Raw genomic sequence first — 27,287 nt, forward strand, 5'->3', positions numbered from 1 at the left:
ACCCTCTGATGGTTAGTACACCCTTTATCAGTAAGGTACCTTACCCTACTTCTTTTCTTTCTGTGAGAAATGAGATTTTTGTTTGCCTTCTTTAACCGTCTTTGGTGGAATCACCAAAAATACAATAATCCATTGACTTCACAATGTGAATTAGATTTGTTAAAGCCCCAGAGAAATTTTCTCATCTACCTAGTTATTATGCATGGCCTTATTTTTGTAGATAAGGAAAGCTACCAAAGTGGTCAACCAACATTTCCAAGAAAACTTTCTGACACTTGATCTTCAAATATAGGTTTCTGATTGCACTTTGGTGAAAATCTATGCAGAGAAAATCTGTTTATTTAGCCAGTTATCTGTTGAAGTACACTAATGTCCTTGATGAGTGCATTTTTGTTTTTAGAGTTGGTGCCACTTTTAGAATAAAATGAAGCAATTATCTGCTCCAGTAACAATAGGATTCTGAGCTTTTTATAGAGTTAGGGTCTTCTTTTGCCACTAGCTCTTTTGTCCCTGTCGCTACCACACCCAGATATTTGCCAAATATCTAATTCACATTTGAAAGCTTCATGATTATTAAATATAATGTTTAAGTAATTCTGTGGATTTTCTTACTACTGAAATCTTTGCACTGATGTCTGATTTGCCCCTCTAGAACACCATTTATAAGAGGTCTGTATAATAATTGTGCATGAATGTATAGTCAAAAGGCAAAGTAACGAATGGTGACCGTACCATGAAAATGTCAGACACAAATCACCCCAGAGAGGAAGGTTGGTTTCTATCTAACAAGCTGGAAGTTATAAATTGGCATTTGTCTTTCAACGGGGACACTAGGTTTTGTAACCTCTCTGGGCAGTGAGTGCTGTGTTTGACAATTCATTTCTGAGTCCAGGAGTTGTAGCAAGAAAGGTTTTTTGGAGGAAGTGACATCTAAGCTGGAACCTGAAGCATGAGAGGCAGGTGGGCAAGCAAGAGGGTAGGGGCGAGAGGAGGTTTGGGGCTGCTGAAAAATTATATGGAAAGGCCTGGTAAGAGGAGATATTGCATGTGAAGGGAACAGAAGTTAAGCGGTTATGTCTGGAAACACAGGATTTAGGGAAAGGAAAAAAAAAAAAAAAGACTCACAAACTGAGCCTGAAAAGGAGGGCAGAGGCCAGATTATGAAGGTCCTTGTAAGCAGTGTCGCCCGTCAGAAGGACACACCAGCATCTGAGAAGCAGTCTGGGGAAAAAAGATAATTGGGGAAAGGTGATCTGATCAGATATTTGTCATTAAATAAAGTTTGTTTACCTATAACGGCATTAGTGTTTTGTTGTTTTTGCTTTTGTTTTTGTTTTTTTAAAGAGAGCCTTAAAGAGGCATACTGAAATATTTACAAGTGAAATGATGTTTGGGATTGTTTCCAAAAAAACCCAGGGTAGAGGATAGATGAAATAGATTTCTCATGATGATCATTGTAGCTGATGAGGTTTGCTGTACTATTCTCTCTACTTTCAGTACAACATTTGAAATTTTCTATTGTAAGGTGTTTTGTTTTTGTTTGTTTTTTGTTGTTGTTTTTTAAGTCAAAATAAGCAATGGACTTTTGGCCATAGGGAGCCATTTAAGGGCTTTAAGGAAGCCAGTAAAGCAGGAAATGGACTGGGAACAAAACCAGAGAGGGAGGGAGTGCTGCATTAAGCACCTGCTCAGTCCTTTTCCCACAGTGACTGTGGCGCTTCAGTTTCTCCTTGTGCAAGATTCATAACTTCGGGTCTTCTTAGTGACCTGTTCTCTATTAGCCACTTCTTCTTAATACTTTCACTTTGTATTCAGTAGTCCAAAATACTAGTAGTACCCGATATTCCTAGTACTACATCAGCTTTCTTTTTATTAAAAAAATTTTTTAATGTATCTTTTTGGTGGATGGATTTAATCCATTAAAAATTTGTTGTGGTTATTGATATGTTTGGACTAATTCACGCCCTCTGTCAGGAAGGGTGTTTGTGAGCTGAACTAAGCTAGAGAGAACAGAGTTAGGTAGATAGATGGACAGGACCTGGGGTGACTGTCAGGAGAGCAAAGGAGGGAGTTTGAAGCCCAGATGATAACTAAGGTTTTATTTACCCTACAAATAACGCCCCCCCCCAATGGAATTCCTTCATTTCCTTTAAAGATACCCCCCATCAACCCATCATCCTTTTTGACATTCTGAAGAAGTACCTCTAAAGTATATAAACCTATTAACCAGAATGTCATTTTTGGTCTTGTTCAGTACAAGCCTTGGAAACGGGCTTGCAATCTTCTAATATCTTTATTGCTGCGGATTAAGCTACAGAAGAAAAAAACAAAAACAAAAAACCAGAAAATGAAAAACTTCTAGGCTGTTAACTTTGTTTCAATTTATTTTAAATATAGGTTTTTGATAACATTTTTTTAAAAAAACAATTTCAAGTGAGTATTTATAGTCAAATACTTTTATTTATATAGAGCCATGAATGAAAATTACATTTAATGGAAATAAGATTAAATATGGAATTACATCTTTTAGCTTCCTGATACTAATTGAGCATTGAGTTTATAGCGTTTCCTGACTACCTCTTGGCATGAGGTTCAGGTTTAGAGACAGTGCTTTTAATCATCCTGTGTTTTTCTAAACCTGCTTCACTCTGTAGAAAAGTCTGACCATAGTTTACTCCCAAGGATAGACCAGTGCTAAACCTAATAGAATGATTTTCTATTCATTACTGATTAGTGGAACTTGGCATTTTAAAAAGCTATTTAAAAAAAAAAAAAAGACTTCTAGTTTTTAAAATTTTTGTTTTCAGTTTTCATCTATATACCCTAGACTTTTAAAGTTTCTAAGACATATATATATATGTGTCCCTCCCCAACCTCCCCTTTTATGTTCATTATTTGAATTTTCTTTTTACTTTTACTTCTATCAGGTACATGGTTTTACTAAACTTCAAATGTTATTTCAGGCTCTTCTCTAATTTGTAAAAGTTGTTTTTATTGCTCATTGGTCTTTTAAAGTGACTTCTGGGTGGAAGGGGGAGGGTGGGAGTTACTTAATCAAAAACCTCTTGAGGATAGGAGCCAGCCTTCTCTTCTGCTGCCTTCCTGAGCACTTAGAGCCCAATTCCACACAGAACGGAAGGCCAGAAATAGTCCTCTCTTCTGGTTGGCTGGCCATTCATTTGCCTCACCTTCCAGGCTTTCAGCAGTGTCGCAACATTTGCTATATATTTAACCTTTGAGTATTGCTTATCTTGAGTTTGGTCACTCTGTTTCATTAAACAGCTTTTAAAGTTTTCTATGTCTGTAGTTTCTATCCTACCTATTTAAGATAAAATTTCTTCATCGAAAGTCAAATTGAGTTCTGAATCCTTATTAGATATTTGATAGCTTCAGCTCTTCTGTCCCCACATAATATCTTTGTTTTTATTCTTCCTGTGTTTATATAATAATATTGCATCTTTAACCTTTTCGTAAATCCTCATGTGGGTTAAACATTTCTTAGAAGATGCACTGGGGTGATCAATTTTTTTAAAAGTCCATTATGACTTCTAAAAAATAGAATAGAATTAGAATACTGTAAACATGCATACATTATTTCAATCTATTAGAAATGGAAAGGACTCAAAAGCAAAAATCCACAACTGAGTATGGGAGCATTTTCGGTGGAATTCCTTTTTAGTTTTAAAAAGTTATATTTGTGGGACTTCCCTGGTGGTCCAGTGGCTAGAATTCACGCTCCCAATGCAGGGGGCCTGGGTTCGATCCCTGGTCAGGGAACTAGATCCCACATGTCACAACTAAGAGTTCGCATGCTGCAACTAAAAGGTCCCGCATGCCGCAACTAAGACTGGGAGCAGCCAAATAAATGAATAAATATTTTTTTAAAAGTTATATTTGTGCAGGTTTCTAGAAGCTATTTATTGTAATTGGGTCTCAGCAGGTTGGAACATAGATGTTCTTGATGTTCTTTTGACTTGATGGTGTACTGATTTTTTTTTTCTGATAATGAGTATTCATTTAAAAATTTTAAATTGAGTGTTGCCTCATAAGCCTGGTGATCTAACTTTGAATAACCCTCCTGTTTTATTTTTCTTCATAGCACTATATATTTTTTTTTTATAAATTTATTTATTTATTTTGGCTGCTTTGGGTCTTCGTTGCTGTACGCGGGCTTTCTCTAGTTGGCGACTAGTGGGGTCTACTCTTCGTTGCGGTGCACGGGCTTCTCATTGTGGTGCCTTCTTTTGTTGTGGAGCACAGGCTCTAGGTGCTCTGGCTTCAGTAGTTGTGGCACGCGGGCTCCGTAGTTGTGGCTCACAGGCTCTAGAGCGCAGGCTCAGTAGTTGTGGCTCACAGACCTAGTTGCTCTGCGGTATGTGGGATCTTCCCAGCCCGGACCAGGGCTCAAACCCATGTCCCCTGCATTGGCAGGCGGATTCTTAACCACTGCACCACCAGGGAAGCCCCAAAACGCAACATTCTTAAGCATATACTTTTTATTGCAGTTGATTGAGGCTGAGTGAAGACATGAAATAAAGAGATTTCAGTAAATACATATTTCTGTGAAAACAACAGCAACAACTATATGTGGTTTCCAATACTTTTAGCTATAAAATGACACATTGGTAATGAAAATGTTTTTAAATGTGGCCTCTACACAAATGTAGGAAGGAAAAAAATCTCATACTCCTGCCACTTGGACACCATTCTTAATATTTTAGTGTACTTGTGCACTGACTTTTCTGTACGTGCATTTTTTACATATTTGAAATTGTATGAACCAAAATTAACTCTGTCAATACTTCTATAGTTAAAATAGCCATTAGCATTTTCCTGATTATAAGAATGATTAATGTGGAAAATTAGAAAATACAATCCAGAATAAAGAAAAAAATTAAAATCACCCATAAATTCATCAAGCAGTATTAATATTCAGTATATTTTCTTCAGACTTTTAAAAATATATATGTAACATACATGTGTACATTGCTGAAATCATACTGTAATTTCCTCATCATTAAAATCTTAAACATAATTTTAATAAATTATTTGAGAATACAGTTGTATCTGGATATATGGGTGAATACTTTTATCACAGAAAATTTGGAGAAAATAGGAAAGTACCAAATAAAACAAAAATAATTGGTAGGGCTTCCCTGGTGGCGCAGTGGTTGAGAGTCTGCCTGCCAATGCAGGGGACACGGGTTCGAGCCCTGGTCTGGGAGGATCCCACATGCCGCGGAGCGACTAGGCCCGTGAGCCACAATTACTGAGCCTGCGCGTCTGGAGCCTGTGCTCCGCAACAAGAGAGGCCGCGATAGTGAGAGGCCCGCGCACCGCGATGAAGAGTGGCCCCCACTTGCCGCAAATGGAGAAAGCCCTCGCACAGAAACGAAGACCCAACACAGCCATAAATATAAAAAATAAATAAATTAATTAGTTAATTAATAAAAATAAATAAATAAAATTAAAAAAAAAAAATTGGTAAATCTCACGACCAGCATTAACACCTTACCTTTGTTTTGGTGTATTTATTATTAACTTGTTTTTTAAAATGTCATACATTTACATTTTAAGAAAATAAGAATATGGTGCTGTTTTTTAAACAGTAAGTTTAATGCATTTCATGGATCCTTCAAAATGTCTACTGTAGACATTTAGACTGTTTTAATGTTTCACTGAATGTATTTTTGGATAATGTTTTTTCTGTATTTAAAATTTGTTCCAAAATAAATTGTCAGTAATAGTTATTATAATATGTCAAGAAGTATAAGCATTTTTTAAAACTTATCATGTGTTTAAAAAGAGAGATTTTCAAAAAAATTGTACCGATTTATGATCCTACCAGTAACTCGTATTTTTTATGCTTCTTTCTGATTACAGCTTAAACTACATTTTAATGGGCTTTGTTTCAAGGTAACTTTCCAGTGTTCTTATCCATGGATTACAGTAGGGTAGAAGCTTGCGTATTTAATCTGTCAACGAGACATTCTGTAGGAAGTTTTTGTTTTTAGAAATTGGGAGACATTTAGTCACAGAAATTCTTTTCTTAGGATTTGTCAGAGGAGGTGTAGAAAGTAAGGCAGTGAACTCTGGCAATATTATCCTTTACTTCTGTTTCCTTTCCTGACCATTCTTCACTCACCGCATGGATAAACCAGCAAAAATCATTCTCTGTTCCTCTTGTCTCTTTCCATGTTCTCCCAGTGGCTTTTGAGGGTGGACTTCAGGGCTTGGGTTCATGAAATCACCTGCCCTAACTGCAAAGATTGTGAGAATGAAAAGCTGACTTAATATGCAAATAAAGATGAGAGCCAAGGCCCACGTGAAAGCCTTGATTAAATAAATCATCATACTTAAAGGATTTTACATGTTATTTGTATAGAACCTATCTGTATGTTATAATTATATATTTATTTATTTATATATAATACCTAACCATTTCTGCTAAATAGAATATCTGACTTTTTCATATGCTGAATTAATTTTATTGTGGTTGTGTGTACTATTGCTTGGGTAGAAATGTTTCAGTAAAGGTGGTCCCCAGACTTTCAAAACTATGTTGCTGTGTAACAGTGCCAGCCCCCAATCCCTACCAGTTTTTTGGTATTCTAGCCAAATCCTCTGGGCTCTCCTGGTTTTGATGACAAGGATTAATGCTCACCTCCAGTGCTCCTCTGGACTCCCCAAGCTGTAAGTGCCCTTTTATGGAACATGTCTTACTAGGAGCCATTTAAGTGCAGCTCTGATGTCTATACTTTTCCATATTGTCTTTCTCTTTTAAGGCTTCCTTGTAAAAACTCCGACTCTTGTTCTGTTATCCCTTTTCTTTCCATACTCTATTCCCTCTTTTTCTAATTATCTCCTGGAGGGACAGCTCGGGTGTATTAGAACTAAATTCCTCATATTATGGTATTCCTAAAAGAAATACAAAATAAGAACTGTGTATCCTGTTCTAGATTTTTGCTTAAGAGAAACGGGCAGTTGGCTAAGGGTCACTACGAAACCCGTGGTGTGCAAAAACTCACTCTGTGGTCTTTATTGTACCAACAGCCACCTACGCTTTGTGGTGGAGTGCTCAAGCTTCATACAGGGGACATTTCGTAGAGTAGGCAACAAAAGACACATTTGTTTATTAAACTTTGCAACTTTGTGAACCAGCGCAGTTGGTCACAAAAGGAAATAAAACTCTTGAGTGCACTGTTCTCCCCGCTTTGAGAGAGAAATGCCTCAAAACATTTTGACACAGCGGAAGGTTCCTGGATCACTTGCTCTTGCTAAAGACATTGAGATTTAGTTCTGAGCAGCCTCATTTTCCCTAGCAGACCATGCCTGTTGACAGTTATTCTGAATATCCAGATATTCACTAATATTTCGCAAAACAATATTTAAATACTATGGTGTATAAACCAAATTTCTTTATTTCCTTCAAATGAAATTTTTTAAATATGCAAACTTTCTGGTGAAAATTATAGAAAGGGACACTGAGTTTCTTCTTTTCCTTAATTTATTAAGATAAGTTAAAATTTGATAGATAAATATTTTATAGATCTATTTCAAGTCCCAATATAACAGTCACTTGTATTCCTTAAAATTGTTAAAAGGGCATTGTTAGACTCAGGATTTTCATCTTTTTAGTTACTCTTTTGCTGTCTCTTCCCCACATGTGCCATTCCTTATGTTGGAGTTATATGCAGAAACCAAAGCCTAGGTTGGAAGCGTTGGTCAAATAAGTGCTTTTGAGAAAGAAATAATTTATTTAAATACAACATAGTAGTTTAAGTTCTGGAAGCCAAATATAGTGACCTTAATGGCTTTGGAGAAGGTATGGCTTTTTATAGCCTCATACCATTTGAAAGCAATGGTTTATTCGGCCAGTCATTGCAAAAAAAACCTTTTTGTGGTTGGCATAAGAGAATGAGAAATGAGGGCTTTATACAGACCTTTCTGGGTCTTCCATGCTTGCTTTCTTTTCTTACTTTGTCCTCTCCTTATATGAAACCGTGCTCTGCCTTGAGGACGCCAGATGGGCTGCAGCACAGGACTTTAAAACCCAAAGAGTTGTCTAGCCTTCCTGCTCCCCACTTGCCTTTGCCCTCTACCAAAGCCTGTAGAACACCACACCTAGATTGCAGCAAGCAGATGGGACTAACCTGCTGAAGGTGCAGATTCTAGAAGCTTCCTTTTCCTTAATTTTTCAGCATTTAATTCTTGCTAACAGGAAGTGTTCCCCTTAATGTCTTAGGCTATATTAAGCGATTTTTTGCACTTGTTTTGTTGGTACAGAGCACTAAGCAGAAATATAATAACAAGTAACCCATTGTATTTTGAATACATATTGAACTGTCCTAATTCTAGACTTTAGACCTCTACAAGGAAATTGTGTTAAAGTGTACCTAGGTGCAGTTTCTGAAGCAGCACTGGGGATTGAGTAAGCTTCCTGTTCTTAGGCATCTGCCTCTGTTTACAACTACGAAATGTACTAACTGTACTAACCGCAAGCTCTGGGTTAAATGTTTCTGCTGAAATCTCGCCTTTGCCTCCACACTAGAGCAGGATTATTTAACTCCTTTCTATGGATTCTTGCTTAAAGGTGATTGCACTCAAATCTCAAAACAAAGTGTTAATATTGTCTTCTAATGTACTAGTGAACAGCAAGCAAAGTTTCAAGATGTCATTTTTTGGAATACTCATTTAAATAGCCTGTTAATATTATTTTATGCAAACTTTTGAAATTGTATAAAATATACACAAAGTTTGGTCACTACGTGGTAGAGGGAGAAATCAACAGGTGTATTTTATAATAATCTGAAAGGCATGTAGTAAAAGAGCTTTATTAAAGGAAAGAATTATGAAATTATTTTTAAGGAACTATCCTTTTTTTTTTTCTTCTCCTGGTTTTCCTATAATATTTAAGATACTATGCTTCCAACAAATCTAGAAAATTTGTTGTTGTTGTTGACAAAGAAATATACTGTTGACTTTGTGATCTATTTATTTATTTAGCATGAGATCTCTAATATAGTTTAGAAAATGTTGTGTGGTTTGTGAGTGTAGTGTTAAGCTTAGACCTAGCTTCCGCATTTCTCTCTTTCTCAAACCAGCCACTGTTGTTAGGAGAACATGTAAGCTCCACTGTCATTTAAAAATATTAAATGGAGTAGTTTTTTAATGGTTTTCAGAAACCTGTCATTTCAGTAGGTAATCTGTGCAGACTCCTATTACAGAGTAATAAGTATTAAAACCTACAGGAATCAGTTTCTAGGTATATAAACCTTTGGGGTGTATAAGGAAAGCTAGGAATGCAGAAACAGATAATTACCGCTGTTGTTCAGTTAGGCTGTTAGATTTAACCTTTCTGATAAAGCCCCCAGGGTGTTTCTACTAAACCAGTGCCAGCAGCTTTTGTTGACCATTAAACATGGAGGCGATGCTGCCAGTTAGCGCAGAATGATTCTCTGACCAAACATCTCTCTGGCAGGGTTGCTCGGGAATTAACAGAATCACAGTTCAGGTTGTTAAAAGTACAAATGTCTTTGTTTAAATTATTGGGGACTTACTTTGCTCACCTGCTAAAGTAGTTATAAGCATTTTACCACAAACACAAACCTTCAACCTACCTTACTTATTCTCCGGGGTCATGGGTTTATCATACTGGCTGTAAATTCATAAGGGGGTGGGAAGTAAAAAATGCCTGCCTTGTTCTTTTTTCTCAACACTGAAAACACCCAGGCAAAGGAGAAAGAAACCACCTGGAAAGCCCATCCACCCCTATCCTCCAGAAGTTCTCTAAGCTCCTAGATGTATCAGGAATGGAGGTGGGGAAAGGGGTTTGGGGCAAGCATAATCCAGTATTTGGGGAAAATGTGTGATGTTCCCCCACTCTACCCCTTAACTCTCAAAACCTCTGATTTAGGGTATTTCCCAAAGAAATACAAAGGATTATTTAAAATATTCCCTAGTCTTTCACCTTGTTTTACAGCCCTCTTCTATCTTCAGGGTCCTGTCTGTCTGTCTGTGTGTTTACTTATCTAATCTAATCTGTTCGTCTACCTGCTCATTCCTTTATTTATTCATTTGTTCGTTCATTCTCCTTACCACGTGTTCCACATTGTATCAGGGATTGTTAAATTGTCTTTCCCTGGGTCTCCACCTCTCTTTAAGATTCCTCTCCTGGAATCAGATCTGATCTTCGGAATTCTCCAGCCACAAATAAAAAGATGAACAGGAAATAGAAGCCAAAATTTAAAACATCCTATGAAACATTTTGCATGTCAGATTTTAGTGAAGGTACTTTATTCTATCAAACTTAGTGATGTCAGAAACAGTTGCTCCAGGCCGAGTGCTGTACCGCCCTCTCAGGCTGCCCTGTGGACTGCAGATTATCCCTTCCTGTGAAATACTCCCAGTCCCACAATTTGTTTTCAAATTTGCACAGCTAATATTTGCTCTGTGTAAATAAGTAGTATGCATTTCAGCAAGTATTAAATGGTCTACCTTGCCAGTTAAAGTGATCATTTTTTTTTTTTTTTTTTTTTTTTTGGTGAGAAAGAAAACAGATCATCTCTTTTTCCTTGGGATCCAACTCATAGTAAATTTTGATGAATTCTGTTAGAAAATCCTTCTGTTTTTGGTCACTTCATATTATTTAGTTACAAGTTTATTTTTGGAGCAGTTTACACAAATTTTGTAAAACAGTTTGCATTTTATTGGCTGGTTCTTGATCCTGTCTGTAGAAAACTTTAAAATGTGTGTTATTTCCAAGTCACTGCTAAAGAAGTGCTCAGCTGGTAAGTACAGCACTTGAAAGGGATAAGCGAGCCTGGAATATAATAACAGAACATGGGTTAGTCCCTGGTTTCTAATTCTTTAGAAACCATGTATCTCGATGGGCTATAGCTTTAAAAAAAAAAAAAACTTAATTGAGTTATAACTTTCATCCTATAAAATTCATGTGTTTTAAGGATACAATTAAATGAGTTTTAGTAAATTTACAGAATTGTGCAACCATTGTCACGATCTAATTTTAGAACATTTCCATCATTCCCCCAAGGAAACTTCCAACCTCTTTGCAGTCACTCTCCATTCCCACCAGCAACCACTATTGATAGGCTGAGTCTTTCTCTTATAACAACTGGATACAGAACTATAGTTGTCCAGTCTACCTTAGCGTGAGATAGTAAATTTGTACCGAAAATCAAAACGTCTATTCTCTACCCGAGCATATCTCTTCCAGAGTTCAGAATTACAGTCATGGGTAGTTGCTTTTTCAATTCTATCTTTTTTTTTTTTAATTTTACCATTTAAAAAAAAATTTTTATTTATTTATTTATTTTGTATTATTTTTAGCTGTGTTGGGTCTTCGTTTCTGTGCGAGGGCTTTCTCTAGTTGCGTTAAGCGGGGGCCACTCTTCATCGCAGTGCGCGGGCCTCTCACTATCGCGGCCTCTGTTGTTGCGGAGCACAGGCTCCAGACGCGCAGGCTCAGTAGTTGTGGCTCACGGGCCCAGTTGCTCCGCGGCATATGGGATCCTCCCAGACCAGGGCTCGAACCCGTGTCCCCTGCATTGGCAGGCAGATTCTCAACCACTGCGCCACCAGGGAAGCCCTCAATTCTATCTTTTAAATTAAAAAAAAAAAAAAAAAGGTTTTTTTCCCCAGTCCATTCTCAGAACAGTGTCACAAGCCACCTTACCCACCTGTCCGTTTCCCTAATTTAAATCTATCATACTTGTACAGATGTGGGACCTGTAATGGTATGACAAGGACTCTTTTCCATGTTACTTTTGTTGGGAAAGTATTTCACAAATATACACAATAATTTTTGAATAAACAGTGGATCTTCTTTTCAGTTTTCAAGAACTTGTTAGTAAAAATATTTAACAAATTTTATGGGTGTTTCTGAAATTAGAATGCCATGACTCACAAGGCACCCTTGTTTCTGTAAGCATGTTAATGCCTATCCATTTTAGGCAGGAGGATTTTTACAGGTAAATTAAGCTCTAAGAACGTTAATAAGGAAAAGCTAAGATGTCTTGGTCTCTGCAAAAACTTTTATAGGCATAAAACTTTTATAGCTAAACTGGATCCTGTTAACATAGCAATGTACCTATATTATAAATGTAATATAGTGTTAGTTACAGTAATTATAATTAAATGGCAAGTATGGGTAACAGGGAAATACTTAACAGGCTCCTTCCCTCTCCCCCCCAAGAGAGGTGATTTATATATTAAATTTTTTTCTAAGTTTATATTAATTTTTGCAAAATTATGAAGATTTAAAAATGCCTGTAATGTTATCTGGAGACTTTCCTATGTATTTTATGTATCTCTCTGTTTTAAAAAAACTTGTCATTGATGGTCTCAATCTATTTTTTTTTTTAATAAATTTATTTATTTATTTATGGCTGTGTTGGGTCTTCGATGCTCCGCGCGGGCTTTCTCTAGTCGCGGCGAGCGGGGGCTACTCTTCGTTGAGGTGCGCGGGCTTCTCATTGTGGTGGCTTCTCTTGTTGAGGAGCACGGGCTCTAGGCGTGCAGGCTTCAGTAGTTGTGGCATGCGGGCTCAGTAGTTGTGGCTCACGGGCTCTAGAGCACAGGCTCAGTAGTTGTGGCACATGGGCTTAGTTGTTCTGCGGCATGTGGAATATTCCCAGACCAGGGCTCGAACCCGTGTCCCCTGCGTTGGCAGGTGGATTCTTAACCACTGTGCCACCAGGGAAGTCCTAATCTTTTTCACTGACTATATTGTTGACCTATAATATGTAATGGCACTAGAGGTAGTGATGTGGTATTAAGAACAGGGACTCCTGAGATTGGATTCCTGGTTCAAATCTGAGCTCTGCCACTTTCTACCTGTCTGACCTTGAGCATCTCACTTATCTCAATTTCTTTTCTTTAAAATATTTCCTAACGTTGTTATGAGGAATAATTAGATATTACACAAAGCACAGTACCTGGCACATAGTAACATTTGCTGAGGACTATTATATTGTGGCCATTTTATTATACAACTTGACTTTTTAATGGCTTTAAGGTGACCACTGGGTTTTCTGTTTTAAGGGCTGAGAAAGCTTAATGTCTGTTACGAAACTCATCAGCTCTTTTGTTTCCATTGATCTTCAACTCTGTTTCAGGACCTTGTTTTTCTTAAGCCTTTAAACAATGCCTAAATCTCTTTCATTCAGAATTGCAGTTTGTAAATGTTAGCACCACATTGTCTTTGGTCAATGTTTAACCTCTATCTTTAACAGATTACATCTTTTTAAACATTGAAACCCACATATAAACTTAGATAAGTTTCCTTAATTTTTAAACTACATTTACATGTTTAATACATCTTATCTTCTTAACCACTGCAAATGCGCAACAGGCCAACATACAAATTTAACAAGCAAAGCATTTCTAAGCCCGTCAACTGGAGCTCATGTCTGCATTTAACCTCTTCTGTGGAATGCTGTCTGTGAGCTTCAGATCAGAACTGGGAGTGAGTCACGAGTCTCACACTTGCACCTTTTCTTCGAGCCTTGAACCTCTGTCACTTGGCCCCTTTCCCATTTTTTGGTAAACCATAACCTCTGATATGAATTACTGAGGTCCTACACCTCCTATTCAGATCTAAGTTTGTACTTAATTGGATACTGCATCCTTCTTATAGTATTAGTATACTTGTCTCACAATTCTGTAGTTACTATATCAAAATACAGTATTAAGATGGCTATAATTTATTTAATCCCCTGTTGTTGGATATTAGGCTATTTCCAATTTGCTCTTATAAATAACTGTGTTGAAAGCATATTTGTAGAAATATTTTGTGTACATCCTTATTTCCTTGGGATAAATTCCTAAAATAGAATAACTGGGTACCATTACCCCAATATTGGTTGTATAATGTTGTCTAATATCTACTGGTACAAACCTTCTACTGCTGCCCCCATTTTCACTCCCTGATGAGCCTTAGAATCATTTTTTGTCAAATTACAGGAAAAATACTATTGGGATTATTAAGAGAAAATGACTAATGTTGTATACTAATATGGTAAGATCAAACCCTTTATGAGAGGTGAAATAAAACATAGAAGCAAAATTATATATTTTCTTGTAATTTGACAGAAAGATCCTGAAGTTCCCTTAGGGGTGAAAAGTGGAGGATTTTTTCCACTAGATATTAGAACACATATTACACAGCTAAAATAGTGATATTGGCATTGAAAGAGCACAGCTATATACATACTTCTTTTCCTACTATTGAGTACTTTCTCTCCCCCAAATCAAGTGGATACTGAATTTTATCAACTGCCTTTTTTAACTTCACTCAAGATGATCATATCTTTTCTGTTTCCATTTCCTTTTTGTACTTAATAAAGTACAAATTAGTCATTCCCTAATTTGAAACCTTCCTTGTATTTCTGGAGTAAATCATACTTAGTTTTTAAAAACTAAAACAAAACCTAGTAAAACAGTATCACTGTACTAAAAGTTTCAGAGTTTCACAGTTGCCTTCAAAAGAAAGATTAATCTATAGAGATCTTGAACTTTTAAAATATTATCTAGACTAACTTCCAGTATATTGCAATGTAAGAGAACTTGGAAATCTTTTCATCTGCTTTGTGCTCTGACAGAGTACCCTAAACAAGTGACCTAATGGGATTGCCATCCCTCAAGAGGAACTATTGTGGCTTTTGTCACTTTCCAGATCCTTACTGGTAGGAAGGTCTCACCATAGGAATGAGTATGTTGTAATCATCATCTTGATGATAAACATTGCATCTCAAGATTGGCTGACACATGATGAATGTGCTTTGTATACTTAATCCTCTTGATGAAACCCCAAGGAAAATATCAATCCCGCCACTAATGTTGATAAATGGGCTTTGTACTCACAGAGTGCTATTGCTCCCAGGAGCACAAAGCTCTTCAGGATTAATTATTTCAGTCTTTCTCACAGTTGTCCCAGGAGGTGGATGGCTGAACGCTTCCTCTTTAAAAAAAAAAAAAAGGTAACTGTTTTCTTCTGTTCTACATTCTGTGTTCTAGAACTAGGTAGCTACCTTTTTAAAGACCATCTGTATGTCTGCTGGTGGACTTGGGTTTCAAAATCAACAAGCTTCTTTCCACTATAGACACCAGGCTCGGAGCAGATGTGTAGTAGTCAAGTTGGACGGAATTTGGATAATAGTTTGGCAAGATGCTATGAGTGGCGTAGCCTGAAGTTGGTAACGAGAGACAGGCAATGGCTGAGTTAGTGCTTTGGTACCTCCATTAGAAGTAGTTGTCCATGGTGTTGAAGGTTTGGTTTTGCAAATGCCTTACTCAGGCACCTCTTCATTATACTTGTCCTACAACACTGAGCTAGGGCACTATGGAGAATCTCTGTCAGTCTTCTTTTACAGAGAGGGGCCCTGGTCCTTTCTCACCCTGCTCTGATGCATTAGTATCTGGGGGCTTTTCACAGGGACAGAACAGTAGAAAGGTGAGAGGTCCAAACTTTTTGGTACTACCTCTTAGCCAATCTCCATCTCTTAGTGATCCTCTCTTTCCCTGCCAGGCTAACTTTCCTCTTGCTTTCGCTTCCTCGGAAATGTTCAGTGACTTTCTGTGTACACTTCTTTAGGGATACAGCTAAGGCTGCATTTTGATCTAGCGATCCACCTCATCCTTCTTCGTCTTAACAATATGCCAGTCAGTCTTCTCCAAAGTTTTGCTATTTTAGTTCCGTCTCTTCAGCTAGACTTCAAGCTCTTTGGGTGAACGTTCAGGTCAGTGTTTTTTTTTTCTTCAAACTCCTTTTAATTGCACCCACATATTCCTCAGTGCTGGGACATTTAGGTGCACAGTAAACATTTGTGGTTGATCATCTATTTGCCATTCACAACTGTCAAGAAATATTGCCGGTCCATACTGACTGTGCCATTTTAACTTTTTTTTTTTCCTTTTTCTTTCGTTAAACAAAGGCTTAGCTGTCACCACTTTGAGTTTTTCCTCCTCCCTATTTTTCTCCCCTGAAGTTACCCTGAGAGGGAGGTCTTTAAAATGCAAAGGATTGTGCTTAAGTTGTGCAGTGTACTCTGGGTGGGGACTAATTACGAGGTTTGAAAACTTCTTCAGGCGGCTGGGTTCTGGAGCGGGACGAAAATACTGCTTTCCTAAATTGACAACAGCTGGGGCCGTGTTGCTGGCACATATAAAAGCGGTGGTGCTGGTGCTCTGTGTTGTAGAGAAATCTTCACTCTTTAGAGCCTGTGGTGCTTTAAGCAGAGGACACCTTTCATCACTGGTGTCGTGGTGGGTAAGTGCCCCGAGCTGGTCCTCCGGGTCTGCATTTCTGTTGTTCAGTAGAAATTGTGGTGACTATATCGAAATGTTGTCAGTTACTAATTTACCATGTTAGTTGTAGTGAATTATTTTATCCTTCCAGTAACGAGTAGAATTTCTCCCTAAATGGGCATAGCTAATAAGGCTTTGTGTATCTTTTCACTGTGTTATTTTGAAGGCTGTCAGCTTTCCTTCTGTATGGCGTGCATCTCTGAATATAAAAGGATAAACAGAGGTAGTGCCATGTAAAGTATCTTGAATGCATAGTTCTTGAATATGTTCTGAAAAGTAGTCACTTAAAAAGATTCCAGGTTTTAATATGAAAGTAGAAAGTTGACCATTTTGACAAATGCAGAGTATAACAATTATTCTATGCATGTAAGCAACTCATCACAGTTTTTTATCCTTTAAGGTTCATAGAAAAATCGCAGTCTTGGGAAGGAATGATGTGATCTCTGGGTGGGTTCTAGCTTATTATGACTTCACGGTTTGTAACAAGTGATAGTGTCTGATGAAGTGTTTGCATTGCTGGGTCCTGACTTTTTTTAATAGAAGTTTAAAAGGAATTGTTTATTAAAATGTTCCTATTTATACTGACATCAGCTCCAAAAGAGAAGAATTCCAAGATGAAACAATTCAGTGTTTTATTTTTATTTATTTACTTTTAAATTTTATTTATTTTTGTCTGCGTTGGGTCTTTGTTGCTGTGCATGGACTTTCTCTAGTTGCGGTGAGCGGGGGCTACTCTTCGTTGTGGTGTGCGGGCTTCTCATTGTGGTGGCTTCTCTCGTTGCAGAGCACGGGCTCTAGGCACACGGGCTTCAGTAGTTGTGGCACGTGGGCTCAGTAGTTGTGGCTCAGGGGCTCTAGAGCAAAGGCTGAGTAGTTGTGGCACACGGACTTAGTTGCTCCGCGGCATGTGGGATCTTCCCAGACCAGGGCTCGAACCCGTGTCCCCTGCATTGGCAGGTGGATTCTTAACCACTGCGCCACAAGGGAAGTCCCTCAATGTTTTATAAATAAACTCCATCTCAGCAGCTTTAACTATGTTCGGACGATACATTTATAAAGCAAATGGCTTTGGTATTTGTTTCCTTATTTTGATAATGTTTTTGTTTTGGATGCTTGACAACTGGACAAGCACAGTTTCTGAACATAGTTCTGTTTTGTTTTTACAGGTGGGATAGTAACATCTTTGGGAGAAAGAAAATTGGCTTCCTTTCCTGAAAGCGGTGAATGTACAGCAGATGGTTGCCCAGGAGGAACACTAGTCCGATGGAGACTCTCTATGTTTTGCACTAGGAAACAGAATCAGTTTTAAGAGTCCATGTTGATCTTGGCAGTAGAAGGATTAAAAAAAGTTGAGTTTCCACAAAGAACAAGAACTTTACCATCTCCCTTTTTGATCTGAAGACTGGAGGACAATGGATATCATAGAGACAGCAAAACTTGAAGAACATATGGAAAACCAAACCAACGATCCTGCAAACACTTATGCAAGACCTGCTGAACCTGTTGAAGAAGAGAACAAAAATGGCAATGGTAAACCTAAGAGTTTATCCAATGGGCTGCGAAAGGGCACCAAAAAGTACCCGGACTATATCCAAATTGCTATGCCCACGGAATCGAGGAACAAATTTCCCCTAGAGTGGTGGAAAACAGGCATTGCCTTCGTGTACGCTCTTTTCAACCTCGTCCTGACAACCGTCATGATCACGGTTGTGCACGAGAGGGTCCCTCCCAAGGAGCTCAGCCCTCCACTCCCAGACAAGTTTTTTGATTACATAGATCGGGTGAAATGGGCATTTTCTGTATCAGAAATAAATGGAATTATATTAGTTGGATTATGGATCACCCAGTGGCTATTTCTGAGATACAAGTAAGTAAGGTCTAACATGTTTTGGGGATTTGCCATGAGTTTATATTTTAGTGAGCTGGTGTGTAGTTGAAATGATCTTTCTTGGTTTTATCTGATAAATTCAGTCTTATCCAGGCACTTAATGAAAAGAATCAATAGAAAGATCTACAACCTTGAGTAAATCCAGTCATTATTCCATAAGCATTTATTGAGCAACTGTAGGAAAGTGGCAACTGTGTGTGAAGGTGCAGAAGTACTGTGGTGGATGATTCAGACTTTGTAAATTTAAGGTGCAGTTCTAATTTCAAGCAACTTGGCACTATGGTATTTGCATGATACATTAAGAGCCTTGGAAAGGAATAACATTCACTTCATCATGCTTGTGTTATTCCAGGCTCTTGACAGGTGGGGAAAGTTGTAGGCTGGGAAGCTTTTTTCTCTATTACTCATAATGTGATGACTATATTGGTCTATAGTCAATCGCAGGCTTTGAGGTTTGCCTCTCTTCAAGAGTTCTCGAATTTTACATGTCTTTTCCTTTTGCCTTTTGGCAATCCAATCACAAGAGTTTGTTTAATAAACTGCATTTAGAACTGGGTCCATGCGGTTTGGGTTTTAGATTTCTAAAGTAAACGTGCCTTCTGGTTTCCTCAAGCCATCACAAAGGAGCATTTAGTTCATTGGTTTCAGTCTTCCCATTTTAGAATAGCAGGAATCAGGAAGTGTAGTAAGCCAGGTACTTTTGCTTTGAAGATACTTAAAAATAGGACACAGCTCTGAGGTGGTTATTTCTGCTTCCCTGTCGAATTCTGATTGCTAATCCATTAAGAAAAAAGGCCCCTCAATTCCCCTTTTCTCCTCAGCCATCATTCAGATGTTTTTTCTCTACTAAGATTCTAATAATTAAATCACAAATATAAGTTTAATTAAAACATTGCCCATAAACGGAGGCTTTTGAAAGTATAATACATGCTAACATAGTCAATACACTTCAGAGTCAAATAGGGTTTCAGTAGTAATGCCACAAGATCATTTTTTGAAGAAGGAATTTACGCTATATTGTTCTTTCAATGGGTTGTTGCTTTGAGATTTGAAGAGTTCAGTCTATCTTTGCTAAAGAGTTCCCCACATGCAGGTGTGCAGTTTTGAAAACTTATTCCACAAACTGAAGTCATTCCTAAGCATTTTCTTTAAAATATTTCTCTTAATAATGTGTAAGTAAAAGACATAGCTGTCAATTGTCTTTTACTTAGTAGGGGAACTTTACGCTAAAGTTGTTAGTTGTGACGTGCTTTTTTTTTTTTTTTTTCACACACACACACTGTATTTTATTTTTACAAGAGATAAGTAGACTGACACCAAGCATTGTACATGGATGACCACAACAAAAGCAACAATGATTGCAATTACCAAACATGAAACACACTCATACTATGTCATAATATTGACATTCAGTCCAGTAATCCTCCACTGTAACAGCTCCTTTACTTTGCAGTGAAAATTGATTTGTATATTCTTTGCCTCTGAGTCCTTGTGGGATTTTTTTTTTTAATTCAGACAGAAAGTCACAAAAATTATACTCATCCTCATCAGTTCACTCAGTCCCATGTAATTAATTTTTTTTTTCATCTTGATCTTTTGTTAGCACTTTTATGAGTTCATCAGTTTTTCATTAGAGTTCTGAAAATGCTTATTCATTCAGTTCAGCAGTACAGTCAGTTACCAGAAACCTGTACTTGTCAGAGTCTTTTCCATGAATTTCTTGAAGATGAAAGCCTTTTATAGGAACATATTTGCAAAAGCATCAGAGTACACCCAGAACTGTCTGTAAATGACAAAAGACTTAAAAATGACCACTGTTAAAGGTTTGATGAAAGTTCATAATAATGCAGTTGACAAGAAAATTAGTTATTTCTGAGATATACATTTTAAAGTAATAACTAGGATTATTACTTATAACATTATACCAGAACATATAAGATTTTTAGAAATTTCATGTAATGTCTGAAACATTTATATTAACATATTTCCATACATATTTCCATACAAATACAAATATAAGATTTTTAGAAATTTCATATAATGAGTTATGACGTGCTTTATGCTAAAAGCAAACAGTGTAACTGTTGAACTTTAGCATTGTCCTTTTTAGTGTCTGGAATTAACACTGAATATAAGAGAGACTGCTCAGGCCAAAGATATTTGCTCTCTCCTTTGTTTTAGAGCAAAGTTTTATTTGTATATGTGTGTGAAAGAGAAATTTCCCAGGGCCGGGTAAGTAGCCGGCTTCCAGCCTGCAGTACAGTCCCGGTGTATTTGCATCTTCACGTAGAGGACGGTTGTTACCTCTCTCTCCAGTGCCAACTTCGGTTTTACCATGTCAAAACTTACTTTCGCACAGGCCAGCCGCATGTTTTAATGATAGCCACTGTTTGGGTCACAATCCACCAGCAAAAACTTGGGGAAATCACACTAATTTTCCTTTTTCCTTTTCATATAGAATTGGATCTTATATTTTAGTAACTGGTAGAGTAATTTTTATAACCCGTTTTGAACATTCCAGCTGAATAAGAAATTCTAGTTGTTCTATCTCTCTCACTCTCCCTCTCTCACTTAAAACACCTTTAAAGCTATGGGGGGAAAAAAAATCACTGGCAGTAGTTCTTTAAATAAGGCTGCGGAGTGCATGTTTCACCTCTAAGTTAATTTTCTGTTCTGAGTACAGCTGAACTCTGAATACTGGAATGAATATAATTGACCCATAATAATTCCTGCTTATTACTTCACCTTGTCTAACAGCATGGAGCACAATTCAGCGCTCTTTTTGAACCTGGGTTTGAATCAAAGGGAGAATAGTTTTTCACTTAACCAGATGGAAGCCCTCAGCAATGTTCATTACCTGTTCCTTTTCAGTACTAGAAAAGGCAGGGCTAGAATAGCAGGCCTTTGAAAGAAATGCCTTGCAAGAAATAGATACTTTCATCAACTAGTCAAGGTGTTTCTCTCTGTATTTTGACCCCAGAAACCCTGGAATCTCCTTAAAATAGCTCTTGGAGACAGGCAGCTAAAATTGTATTTGTACATGATTCTTTAGAAGTCCCAACAGTTACCTGAATTAGACCTTGATCCATGGCAGACCACAGTCTTGGAGAAAACTTAAAATATTCCACATGCCTAAAATTGCCTGTTTTTCCAGAGGTTTTTGATCACTGGTTTTGGAAGTTTGAGAGCTCTGAAAATGGGAGACCTGGAGTAACATATTTTATGTACTAGGGAAGTTACAACCAGTAATTCTAGGGGCTTTGTGGATCCCAGCCATCTTTATAGAGCCCAGAGTTTATAGGTCCACCTCTACACAACAGAATCATCTTCAGAATTCGTGATGCCCATTCAGGTACCCAAGAGACAGTGGTGCAGGTGGGCAGAGCCCTTCCCTTTGGAGGGCAGTGTGCTCAAAGCCAGCCTCTGGGAACCACCGCTTTAGACTGACGACTTAGGGGGCAAAGGGCAGGGACTAATGTTAGTCAAGACAACTGTCTTCACCGAAACATATAAAGTGAAAAAAGACTTGTGGGATTCTTTTTTTTTACCTCTTTTGATCAAGATTGCATAAAATCAGGGTAAACTAATCAGTTTACAGCTTCATTCTTAAATGTCCTTAAATGCACGAGGACACCTTGAACATCTTCAAAATATAATTCTCTGAAAATCTCTATAGTCATAGACAAAATAGTTCATGCCCAAGTTGTCAGAATATTTTTGGATAGTCCCCAAATAAACCTTGCTTATATAACTTAGGTTAAAAGAGTTGTCCCATTTCCCTATGTGCCCAATGATGTCGTATCACCTTAGCTCATTAGTTAATTCCTCTGTGACTGTGGCTCGCTTATACCTCTGCTGTGTTCTCAAGAGAGGGTTTATTAATGCAGTGAGTTGACTGACAACGTAGAGAGGTTCATTGAATTCTCTGGCAAAGAGGGCCTTTTTTAGGAGTGGTAGTTGTGTAAAACCCTTAATCTATTTTAACACCCTCTCTCCGCAGAGACTCATTCCTTTGGGGCCCAACCCACCTAGATTAATTGCAGTATGTGAATCTTCAGTTCTGAAAACTGCAATTATTCTTTATTCTGTTAAACATTATTTTATGTTGCCTTAGGAGCAAAAAACCCCAGTAAACCTATTTTCCCCATCCTTATTTTTCCTTTAGGTCAATAGTGGGGCGCAGATTCTTTTTTATCATTGGAACTTTGTACCTGTATCGCTGTATCACGATGTACGTTACTACTCTCCCTGTGCCTGGAATGCATTTCCAGTGTGCTCCAAAGGTAAGCCCCTCTGGATTACCATTTAGAGGACATTAAGCAAACAGTGATTGAACACCTGCTCTCTGTTACACATTCTCCTAGACACGTTCATATATGTTAATTGAAATCTAGCATATTTTGTTTTGCTTTAGATTTTGGGGGGAAACATTAGAATGTGTTCATAAAATTTATATGTTTGTGCATAAAAAATTCATCTTCTGCTAACTGGAAGTTACTATTGGGTCTTTTTTTTTTTTTTTTAATATAAATTTATTTATTTATTTTTGGGTGTGTTGGGTCTTCGTTTCTGTGCGAGGGCTTTCTCCAGTTGTGGTGAGCGGGGGCCACTCTTCATTGCGGTGCGCGGGCCTCTCACTATCGCGGCCTCTCTTGCTGTGGAGCACAGGCTCCAGACGCGCAGGCTCAGCAGCTGTGGCTCACGGGCCTAGTTGCTCTGCGGTATGTGGGATCTTCCCAGACCAGGGCTCGAACCCGTGTCCCCTGCATTGGCAGGCAGATTCTCAACCACTGCGCCACTAGGGAAGCCCACTATTGGGTCTTTGACTCTGCATTTTTGCCTTCTCATTTACTCATTCATGAATTCATTTTGAAAGTATTAAGTTCCTGTTATATACCAGGCACTGTGTAACAGCAATGACCAAAACAAAGTTCTCCTCCTCCGAGAACGTATATTCTTATTGAAGGATGGCGACAGTTAAATGAAGTCATAACTTGTTACATGGTGGTAAGTCAGGTGACTATCAGTTGGAGAACAGTAAAGCTGAGTAAGGGTGAAAGGAACTATGAGGGTAGGTACTAATTTATAGAGTGGTCGGGAAAAACTTCTTCAATGAGAAAGCTTTTGGGCAGCCAAGATGAGGGAGTGAGCCATGTGAATGGGGTGAGAACTCCAGGACAAGGAAATAGCTTAATCACAGGGCGTTCAGGGAAGAGCAGGGAGACACGTGTGGTTGCACAGAGTTATGAAGAGTTGAAATGATGCCGCCACAGATCTCACAGGGCCTCTGTGCCCACTGTAGGAACTTGAACCTTGGTGGTGGCAGTGGAAATGAGGAGAAGTCATTCGACTCGGGATATATTTTGAAGGTAGAGCCAACAGGATGTGCTAATAAGTTGGATATGGGTTTAAGAGAAAGAAGTCAAGGATGACCTCAAAGTTTTTAGTAACTGGATCGAGTGGCCTTTCACTGAGAGTGTGAGAATGGATACTGAAAGTGTTGTAAACAGGATTTATAGTTTCTCCAGGTAGAGTCATTTCTCAAGAGAGCTGTTAATCATCTTAGACCCCAGTGTGCCCTGGTTTAAAAAGGAAACTTGCAAATCATGTGCTTTCTGGGCAAGGGAATGAAGTCTATCATATTTAACTGAACACTAAGCAGATGTCCAAGGTGGAAGGAAAAATAGAGTTGTTCCGAAGAAGTCAACAGTCTCCTTCACCAAATATAGGTGTGGTTTGGAGAAGCTATAATTTTCCAAAGCCATCAAAGCAGAAAGTGTCTGTAATTAAAACAGTGTACATATTGAATTTAAACATTGACTGATTTTTAGTGAAACTAATTTAAGTTATGGGAGAAGTTCAGAAGCATAATAAACACTTCTAAGGGGTTATTGCAATGGGTTAAATGAAGAAATGGCCACAGGAAAGAAAGCAAGCCCATCCTAGTAACGGGTGAGGTTTGCAGGGATGAATTGCTATGATTACAGAAAGCATGTAAAGATTATCTTCTGTGGAAAAGTTGCAATTTTCAGAAGCCGCAAGAGCAAATGTACTGCTGGATAACCAAGCTACAGATGTTCACAGTGGAAGCTCTGGGAACAGCCCCTGTGTTCAGATGTCAAGATCTAAGACCTTTTCCTGAAGCATCAGCAGGCTATTGGTGCCTGGATCGTGGTTCAGTAAAACAAACACAGATCAATTTGTTTCAATAGAGGTGATGTGGTCTTACAGAACAAGAGGCAGAATTGCATTCTAAATGTGGTTCAGCCGCTGGCTTTGAGTGCTCCTGAGATCTTTGTGGTTACAAAGCTATTAGATAATCTACCTGTCTCCTTTGTTGCTGACTCTATAGAATGCCCTTAGTGACTGACAGCAATGACAGAACTGTGCATACTGAAGCCACTTGCTATGGAAGGTTATCTGACTAGTCACTGATGCCTCACATCACCTGTTACTTAGTGGATGTGATCACAGAAGCCATCACAGTGATAGGCCCTTAGTCAAATCCTTGGCTCTCACAGTTTTCCAGTTGTCTTCCCCCTTCTCTATCCTATGGTTTACTTTAAGTCCTTGGCTTAACGATTTCCTTCATCCCACACACCCAAGTTTTAGTTTGCAGTTGCAAAATTTGAGTTCTGAAAATTGTGTTTAAATAGATATTGACCTAGTTATTAGTACTCACATGAAATGATTTAGCTTCTCAAACCCCTTTTGCCACAGGAATGTTGGGCTGGCACAGCTACATTCCTTTCCCTGAGAAAGCTTCCCTCTCATCCTGGCCATAGAGGTCCAAAGGACTTCTTTTCTAAATTGAAGGGATGGTGTGGATGGTAAGGTTTCTGGTTTGGCAGCAGCCAAGTTGGGCTCTCTTGTACCTAATTTATTTTTGTGGGAAATGTTGTGTGGAGGTCATAGTTTGAGGAACCCTTGAGAACACTGAGCTCTGTCTGTTTTGGCTACTGTGATCAATGCTTCTCCTCCTGGCTTTCTACATCTTCAGTTTCATATCCAGGAATGGCATAGAATGGGTCTGAAAAATGAGGAAATTAAGAGGAACTAGAGTCTTTAGTGGTGTGTGATAGAGGGCCTCAATGAAGTAGAACAGAACTAGAAAATAATCTGTTAATCCCAACTCTCACTATTACCCTCCCCCTTCCCAGTTTTCTTTCCACCCTCTTTTAAAATTTCCTTTCTTGAAGTTCTGTTTAGCATTTATGCTGAGCATGATCTGACATCTTAAGATAGCAGTGATAGGACTGAGGAATTAAGAACTGAGAAAGTACAGAAAAAGCAAGAAGAAAGTCCTTCCTCTGTTCTGTGAAGGCGTATGGAATCAAATGCTATCGGAAATCTCAATACACCAACACTGCTGAAAGAAAGGGGGGAGAAGAGAATGTGTGGCAGTATTTTAGCTCCTGGTTTAATTATGCCTTTTGATCCATCTAAATTTCTTTCTAGTAAAGAAATTTAAGTGTTTCTGCCCTTAGAAAATTTGAATATTGAGTTGGGGTGGGTCAGTGGATAAAAAAATATTATTATAGTTTTGAAATGAATGATGTGTTCTTTAAACTGGGAACACAATGGTCAGGCGGAGTGTATGTACCTTTCTATTTGATCTCATTGTTGACAGTTGTTTGTACCAACCGCACAACCAGAAATTCCTGAAGGCCTGTGGCTGATCTGATAAAGCACATGCTAGATTCTATCCTCCACATCAAGGGCTTTCACGTCATTTTATGTGGTTTGCAGTACGCCTTTCCTGAGGGGCACCTGAAGTGAGTCCTGCAACTCTGTCAACAGTCCTTATCTTCTCCGGGTATGGATCCTTTACTGCCTTCTAGACCCTGTCTTTTCAAGGCAGGGTCACCTGTTACTTGGCATGTTTGGTTTAAGGACTGTCAATTCTTGATAAAATGCACATGTTCTCTTGGTTTTGCCAGCTGGGCTCGGCCTAAGCAAACTCTTGAAGAAAGTTGAGTTTCTTCGAAACCTCCAGTTTCTCACGCTGCCCTCTAATCCTGTTTCATGTCATTTTCTGCTGCAGAGCCTTATTCTCAACTATCACCCGATCACGGTGTGTTTGCCTTTTTATAAGGGTCACCTGAATACCAGAAAGCTTTCCAGATCCATAAGATATTTTTTTTTTTTAAAGGATTTTCTTTTATTTATTTATTTATTTATTTGTTTATTATTTTTGTCTGTATTGGGTCTTCGGTTCGTGCGAGGGCTTTCTCCAGTTGCGGCAAGCGGGGGCCACTCTTCATCGCGGTGCGGGGACCGCTCTTCATCGCGGTGCGCGGGCCTTTCTCTATCGCGGCCCCTCCCGTTGCGGGGCACAGGCTCCAGACGCGCAGGCTCAGCAATTGTGGCTCACGGGCCCAGTTGCTCCGTGGCATGTGGGATCTTCCCAGACCAGGGCTCGAACCCGTGTCCCCTGCATTAGCAGGCAGATTCTCAACCACTGCGCCACCAGGGAAGCCCCCATAAGATATTTTTAATCAGGAAAGTTTTAGGCAAGGAGTCCTGCCTTAATTCCCATTTTACCGTATAGGATGGTTTCCCACCTGCTTTGGAGACTCAATTTCTCTCCTCCTAGACTGTCTTCTCCTCCATCTGTACACATCTTACCCTCCTTCACCACTACACGTCTACTTGGACTAGACACTACCTGTCTACACCACCAAACAGTTTGCCACCATCATGACTGGCCTGGCCATGCTTCAGGGGCCAGTTGCCCAGAAGGATCATCGCTGAGTATGAAAAGCACTGTATCTTACAACTGTGCCCCCGGTCCCAAGTGAAAATAGTCATTAATGGTCTTTCTATATTTCTCTTCTTGTGTATACTCTGACTCCCTTTTATTTCTGAGTGTCATTCTTTGATTTTCTAAACCTATTCACTTGATATCAGACTGATCGGAAACCCTCCATCCGGCCCTACAGCGTTTCAGTATCCCATTTTCCCGTGTGTTCCATCTCAGTGCACTACTCCTTCCTGTATGCTTAAGGTTTGGGTTTTGGGGGGCGGTTTTTTTAAATACAATTTTTAAAGATTACACTCCATTTACAGTTAT

General features: G+C 38.6%; 1 protein-coding gene across 14 annotated transcripts in view; it reads left to right on the top strand.

The window, feature by feature from the left end:
- Positions 1–27,287, top strand: part of SGMS2 (sphingomyelin synthase 2) — a 102,295-nt gene that overhangs the window by 42,736 nt on the left and 32,272 nt on the right. For all 14 annotated transcript variants that reach the window (XR_009008333.1, XM_057546512.1, XM_057546522.1 and 11 more), the window contains 2 exons: positions 17,493–18,193; positions 22,380–22,497. Coding sequence is in view for 13 of the 14 variants with exons in the window: in XM_057546512.1 (XP_057402495.1) it covers positions 17,739–18,193; positions 22,380–22,497 (573 nt within the window). In the remaining variant the exon portion in view is untranslated. The remainder of the gene's footprint in view (positions 1–17,492; positions 18,194–22,379; positions 22,498–27,287) is intronic.

The sequence above is a fragment of the Balaenoptera acutorostrata genome, chromosome 5 (genome assembly GCF_949987535.1).
Source record: "Balaenoptera acutorostrata chromosome 5, mBalAcu1.1, whole genome shotgun sequence".
Lineage (NCBI taxonomy): Eukaryota > Metazoa > Chordata > Mammalia > Artiodactyla > Balaenopteridae > Balaenoptera > Balaenoptera acutorostrata.